Below are 7026 nucleotides of genomic sequence, written 5' to 3' on the forward strand. Positions count from 1 at the left end.
TGATTATCGTAATTTTGTCTAAATAAATTATAAATTGTACTAATCAATTTATAAGTTTTAAAAGCAAGAACTCTAGATTAATTAAATACAAAATATTGATAATATTTTTATTTACTAAAATAAATACAGGTTCGATTGATGATGGGCCGGTAAGAAAAAGACTTTGTGTTTTATGTGATTAACTCAACTCCGAGTCCTTCCACAACATTTAGTTTTAAATTAGCAACGATGAGAGAGCAGTAATTAACAGATATCGATTATATTCGCGTCATTATCGTATAATGTAACCTAGTTAGTTATTGGTTAATAATAATAGTAATATTCTTTTCTTGGCCAGAACTCTCCAGAAGCTTTTCTCATCCTCCCTTATAAACCCTAATAACCTCTCAATCAGTCAAGTCTTCCTTCCACCAATAATAATAACAATATCAAATCACACACCACCACCACCACCACCACCAACCACCGTAATAACATAAGACATGGCCGACGAAGCCAAAGCCAAGGGCAACGCCGCCTTCTCCGCCGGCAACTACACGGAGGCCATCCGTCACTTCACAGACGCCATCAACATCGCACCCACCAACCACGTCTTATACTCCAACCGCTCAGCCGCTTACGCCTCCTTAAACCAATTCTCTGAAGCCTTAACCGATGCCAAAAAGACCATCGATCTCAAACCCGACTGGGCTAAAGGCTATTCTCGCCTCGGCGTGGCTCATCACGGCTTGCGCCAGTTTGATGAAGCTGTTTCGGCCTATAAGAAGGGTTTGGAAGTTGATCCTAATAACGAGACGTTGAAGTCTGGTCTGGCTGATGCTCAGTCGGCTTCGGGTTCGGGTCGGTCACGTGGGCCCCCGCCGGCGGCGGGTAATTTGTTTGGTGATGCGTTTGGGCCGGATATGTGGGCCAAGCTTACGGCTGACCCGTCGACCCGGCTGTACATGCAGCAGCCGGATTTTGTTAATATGATGAAGGATCTGCAGCGAAACCCGAGCAATTTGAATTTGTATTTGCAGGATCAGAGGATTATGCAGGCGCTTAGTGTCTTGTTGAATGTCAAGATGCAGGCTCATGCGCCCGGTGATGATGTCGAGATGCCGGATTCGCCCGTTAGGACGGAGTCCGTGGCGGAGAACTCGAACACGAATGCGAACACGAAGGCCAGAGAGGTGGAGCCGGAGCCAGAGCCAGAGCCGATGGAGGAGGTGTCGGAGGAGGAGAGGGAGGTTAAGGAGAGGAAAGCGCGGGCGCAGAAGGAGAAGGAGGCGGGGAATGCGGCGTACAAGAAGAAGGATTTTGAAACAGCGATTGGGCGGTATAGTAAGGCGATTGAGTTGGATGATGGGGATATTTCGTTTCTTACGAATAGGGCTGCGGTGTACTTGGAGATGGGGAAGGTATGTGCTTGACTTAGTTTATTTGTTTTGAATTTTGTGAATGTGAAAAGGGAAGCTTAGAAACTTAGGTGTTCATTGAACTAGCTAGTATTAAGTAAATTAAAATCTAGCATAAGATTAAGTTGTTGAAAATTCTGGCTTGGAATATTTTTTCACAATTCAAGAAAGGATCTTTTTTTTAGTACGGAAGGACTTTGTAGTCTTAAAGTGGTAGTTTGATGGCTTGCATATAATTTTATGTGCATAACTTCTAATTTTGTGATTGTTTGTGTTTGATTAAGATTGTCATTAGGTTAAAAGTGGTTGCTTTTACTTTCAAATCCTTGTAGCGGTTCAATGTAGGCTATATGCTTAGTTGTCCTAGGAGTAGTACTTGATGCTCAAAGGCCGCGGGGAGGAAGGTCCACAAAGTTGGCTATCTTTATTTGTTTTTGTTTTGTGGTTTTGAAGTTATACTTGAGGCTTGGCTCAGCTAGACGTAGTTGGATAAGGTTGAAGAGATTGGTTGGTGTCATAGTGGTCCAAAGGGAAGTTGTTTACCTGTTTGAATAACTCTCATCTCATAAAAGCTTAATGTTAGTAGTTTATCATATTGTCAAAACATCCGTTAGTTTGATCACGCGGTATGTGTTAGAAGCCTGATGCGTCACATTAGGGAGGGTGATGTGCAGTGATCTGGCAAAGGTTGGGGGAGGTAACGGAGAGGATTGGGATGTAGTTATATTAAAAAAACAATAAAACCTTAAATTAAGTTATTAACATATATGGCGCCTTGATTTATGATTTTTTAGAAGGATGCTATAGGCCTGTACTATGAGCTAAGTGAGTCCTTGCATATACCCTTTATACCTTATGCATAGTTTAGTAAATTATGTACTTAAGCACTTTGTTAATTGATCTTGTATTTGCTTAGCATATTCGCATCATCGCATGAATCTACTTGCGACATATGTTGCTGGTTAAGGCCATTAATAAATAAGATTTGGCATTTTCATTTATTTCTTTTCAATTTGATGTCATTCACACTCCAAAAGTTTTTATATATTGCTGTTAACAAGGGTGGAATATCAGGAGTGTTTTCACTTGCTTGAATGCACAGTATTTCCATAACTGGAACATGATGGATTAATTCATATAAGGCATGATTATGTACAAGGGAATCGATCATTCTTATCCTTCATTGGTTATTTTCCTCTTTCACTAAAGTGGTAGATTGGATATTGAATAATTTCTTTATCTGTTACTTTTTGTTACCTAGCATGTTATTACTCTGACTGACTGTCTCAATTCTTCAAGAAAGGAAATCCTTTGCTGTGCTTGATTCATCATCAAACTGACACCTGCTGATGCCTCACGTCTCATAAGATCCAGATAGGAAAATGACTACATCCAGATTTCTGATTTTCAAGAAGTCTGTCTTTTTCCTCTCGTAGATTGCTAAATGTATTGCTATTGTTATTGTTATAATAATAATGATAATGATTGAATAACAATATATTTAGCAATCTACTTTTGTTTATGTTTTCAATCGCCTATATTGAATATGATATTACTTTTGCAAATATTACTAAGATATCATATCTAACATAGGTGGTTAGTTTAAAATAATATGTCTAGCATATTTGCATACGGAAAAAGAGACTTCTTGGCCATTAGATCTTTGTTGGCGTTTTTTTCCTTAATCTTTTGTGGCGTGACATCATCAGTTGTCGCCTCGTGGGTTTGTGGATGAATCAGATGTTGCAGGGGGGCCAGGGGGTTTACTTTTGTTAAGAGTTGAGACACATATGGATGAATCAAATGCAAGTGGTTGTTTAAGTGCTCCATCTCTTATTGAGGATGTCATATAAATGATATATGCATTGAATTATGTCCGCTTGCAAGTATTATACAAACCTTATTTCTGTTATTTGCAGTATGATGAGTGCATTAAAGATTGTGATAAAGCTGTTGAGAGAGGAAGAGAGCTTCGGTCAGATTATAAGATGGTTGCAAGAGCTTTAACAAGAAAAGGAACTGCTTTGGTTAAAATGGCGAAAACCTCAAAAGACTATGAGCCTGCAATCGAGACGTTCCAAAAAGCTCTTACTGAGCATCGCAACCCAGAAACCTTGAAAAAGCTCAATGATGCAGAGAGAGCAAAGAAGGAATTGGAACAGCAAGAGTATTATGACCCTGAACTCGCTGAAAAAGAACGCGAAAAAGGTTAATTTGATATTTAAGTTTTCTGTATTTGGTTAAATAGTTTAAAAAAAAACCTAAAATGGGAATGAGTCAAATGTAACGAGCCGAATCAAGTTGAGTCCGGATTCCACTTGGCTCGAGCTCACCTTGTTTTGTGCTTCTGATGCTCGAGCTTGGCACACTAAGGATATATATGATTTAGTTCTTTTATCACAATTTTATATATTATAAATTATAAACAAACAAACGTACCCTGCAAATTCTCATTAATAGCAAACTATTAGTAGGGTTTGGCGATTACAATAGTTATTATATATATTTAGTGTATTATTTAAAAATCTGTATAAATAATTGGCTTGTTGAGGCTAGCCAGTGAGCCAGCTGGAGCTTGATAAGTGAGGCTCTGGCTTATATATTTTAGGCTCTAGCTTGTTTAAGCTTGGCTCGATTCTAGCTTTTAGCGAGACGGTCTCAAGCAGCTTATGAGTGGTTTGGCTCGCTTACACCCCTAAGTTTCTAAATTTAAGTATAGATGTTAGATTATTAGTGCAGCAGCCTTTAATGCATGTTTCAAGTCCAGCTGACCCAGTCTGTTCCGTCCTGATGACATTTTGTAATGCCACTCTACAGTCTACACCTTAATTCGTCAGGACATTTTGTAATGCCACTCTACAGTCTACACCTTAATTCGCCTCATCTTTGGTTATTCCTTATCTTTGGCGTTTGTAGTGTACCCATTGAACCTTTTCATATTGCTTTAAGTTGCACATGGTGATTGAGTTACAATTGACTTCAGGAAATGAATGCTTCAAAGAGCAGAAATACCCGGAGGCTATTAAGCACTACACAGAAGCTTTGCGAAGAAATCCCAAAGATGCAAAGGTATACTTTTGGATCTTGATATAGTTATTCGTTGGTTATATGCCCACATAAAGGGTGAAGCTTGTTTACAGTACACAAAATTTTGCAATTCATAAAAACGTACTTGAATTATAGTACGCAATTTTTTGCAATTCATGAAACATGGTTGTTTTGAAATGTTACTCAATGTAAATTCAAGTACTCATTGAAAAAAAAATTGTGTTTTATCACAGGCATACAGTAATAGAGCCGCAAGCTACACAAAACTCGGGGCGATGCCCGAAGGTCTGAAAGATGCAGAGAAATGCATAGAGATTGATCCAAAATTCTCGAAAGGGTACACGCGAAAAGGTGCGATCCAGTTTTTCATGAAAGAATTTGATAAAGCTTTAGAGACCTACCAGGAGGGATTAAAACATGATCCTCAAAACCCCGAGTTGCTTGAAGGTGTCAGGAGGTATAATCACAGCCTATATCTTTTTGTGTATATTTTAGAGGTGCCAATTATGAGCTGTTTATTTATTAATAGTTGATCATAGAAAATAATTATTTTAAAGGTGCCAGTTATTTGTATAACGATTTGATTATCAACTTTATCTTCGTAGCATGTTAATTAATTTACAAAACTGCTTTAAAAATTGGACAATAAAAGTGTGTTTTTGGCTAAAGCCCACATAAAAATGACCTGCTTTGACCAATTACTTGACCGGTTGACCCGATCTTTTTGCCAGTTCAACCTGTTTTGACCAGTCAATTGATTTTTTGTTATTTTCAGCTGCGTTCAACAGATTAACCGAGCCACCCGTGGGGATTTGACAGCTGATGAGCTAAAAGAGAGACAGGTATGCACTAAAATGATAATTATATTATAGTTTTATAAATTCTTAATTGAAGAAAAGTATAATGGTACCATTCTGAATAATGTTTTCAGACAAAGGGTTCTTGCGTGTTTAATTGCCTATAATTGCTATTTGTTTGCAGGCGAAGGCAATGCAAGATCCGGAAATTCAGAATATTCTTACAGATCCCGTTATGGCGCAAGTATGTCTTGTTTTGTGTTCTCTTGGTAAAAGTTTGTAAAATGTTGTTTTTTACCATGTGTTTGTTTGTTGAGCAGGTTTTGAAAGATCTTCAAGAGAACCCGAAGGCTGCACAGGATCACATGAAGAATCCTTCTGTGATGAACAAGATCCAGAAGCTGATCAGTGCTGGGATCGTGCAAATGAGATGATGATGTTGATTTTTAGTTTTGGTTTTGTTTGTTTCTTGGGAAAACATATCAATTGGGGGTGGTTTCAGTTAATTATGATTAAAACTGGTCAATGCTCTGGTGTTAATGTTGAGGGATAATGATTTTGGTTTTTGCAACTTTTGGATTTAATTTATTCGCGTATTTTGTTATCTTTCCTTAAACCTGATGCCTTCGGTCAAACATTAATTGTATGCCCGCCAGCACACGGACACGTTATTTCTTTAATGGCTTGGTTCATTTTTTTCCCGACGTTAGAAACCCATGATGTGGACGCTAAATTTTTTCTGTAAGTATAGGAGTTTGTTTTACATTTAGAGAAGTAACATGTAGCGTCCTTAATAGAAGGGGCGTTTTATCACCCCCCCCCCTTTCGGACGAGTAGTATGCTGAGTAGTTCGGAGCAAGGGTATGCAATCGGGCGGAGTAGGAGTAGATGAAGCGAGTGTATGTACTCTGGTGGAGTAGATGAAATGTAGTTAGGATGATTTTGATTGACTTGAGATGACATTATTCTATTGAGTATCTGAGTACACAGCATCTTTTAAATTGAATAGCTTTTGGGTTGTTTTGATGTGACTCATGGATTGAGTGAGTAGTTTTAATCCCCCACCCCACACACCCCCACCCTTGATTGTCATTTTTTTGGTTTGTAATGTTCCAATTTTAGTCAAGTTTGTATAAATTAATAATCATTAGTATACTTTTCTTGTTAAAAATAGAAAAACAAAGGACTTAACAGCATCTTCACAAATTCATTTATGATGAAAGCAAGCCTAAGGTCATCTACACTCTCCCGCACACTTGCCGCCACGAATCAATCTCCAAGCACGCTCGTCCACGCCCCTCATCATAATCGTAAACATACTTATAATGATTAATCATGGTTGTAGACACATGTTCACCACAATATATAAGTATCCCATGGTGATGATTAGTAGTGGTACGCGGACTTAGGGTGTTTTTTTTCCATGTGAATCAATCTAGGGGGTTAACCAAAATTTTTTAGGGAGCAATTGAGCTTTTCGGGCATTATTTACACTACTTATTTTAAGGTTGTGTGCATCGGTTTTGAAGTCGCGAAAACATGGCTAGCGGTAGAGACTGTTGAAAAAAAAATCAGGGTCAGCAGGTTGGTCATTTTTGTTATTTATCTTAACTATTATTAACTAAGGGTGAAATAGTTAATATATATAAAAAATTCAACAAAAATGTTATAACAGACATCCATTATATGAACCCACTAAAGGTGGACAAGGGTCAAGCGACCTCAAACTCCTTATAAATTTGTATGCTACGCATTTGATTGATCCAATATTATATTTTCGTATA

General features: G+C 38.0%; 1 protein-coding gene across 2 annotated transcripts; it reads left to right on the forward strand.

Annotated features, from left to right (window-relative positions):
- The first annotated feature begins 437 nt into the window (after positions 1-437).
- On the forward strand, positions 438-5846 carry LOC143603328 (hsp70-Hsp90 organizing protein 2-like). 2 transcript variants are annotated; one of them, XM_077080150.1, is made up of 7 exons: positions 438-1400; positions 3317-3605; positions 4381-4466; positions 4679-4902; positions 5221-5287; positions 5427-5486; positions 5563-5846. In XM_077080150.1, exons 1-7 carry the CDS (start codon positions 483-485, stop codon positions 5674-5676), a joined length of 1758 nt encoding a protein of 585 aa, XP_076936265.1. In that variant the 5' UTR covers positions 438-482; the 3' UTR covers positions 5677-5846. The 2 variants fall into 2 exon arrangements, with proteins under 2 accessions (XP_076936265.1, XP_076936266.1); XM_077080151.1 differs by lacking the exons at positions 5427-5486; positions 5563-5846 and having other exon boundaries at positions 4679-5002; positions 5115-5262.
- Positions 5847-7026: the final 1180 nt, after the last annotated feature.

Source organism: Bidens hawaiensis, unplaced genomic scaffold (assembly GCF_021521415.1).
Source record: "Bidens hawaiensis isolate Kalapana, Puna unplaced genomic scaffold, B.hawaiensis_p1.1 tig00061267_1, whole genome shotgun sequence".
NCBI lineage: Eukaryota > Viridiplantae > Streptophyta > Magnoliopsida > Asterales > Asteraceae > Bidens > Bidens hawaiensis.

Excerpts from the sequence above, each read along its gene's own strand:
- LOC143603328 (XM_077080150.1), top strand. The coding sequence starts at position 483 with ATGGCCGACGAAGCCAAAGCCAAGGGCAACGCCGCCTTCTCCGCCGGC. Across the intron at positions 4,467-4,678 it reads GAAATCCCAAAGATGCAAAG|GCATACAGTAATAGAGCCGC; the intron begins GTATACTTTTGG and ends GTTTTATCACAG. Across the intron at positions 5,487-5,562 it reads CAGATCCCGTTATGGCGCAA|GTTTTGAAAGATCTTCAAGA; the intron begins GTATGTCTTGTT and ends TTTGTTGAGCAG.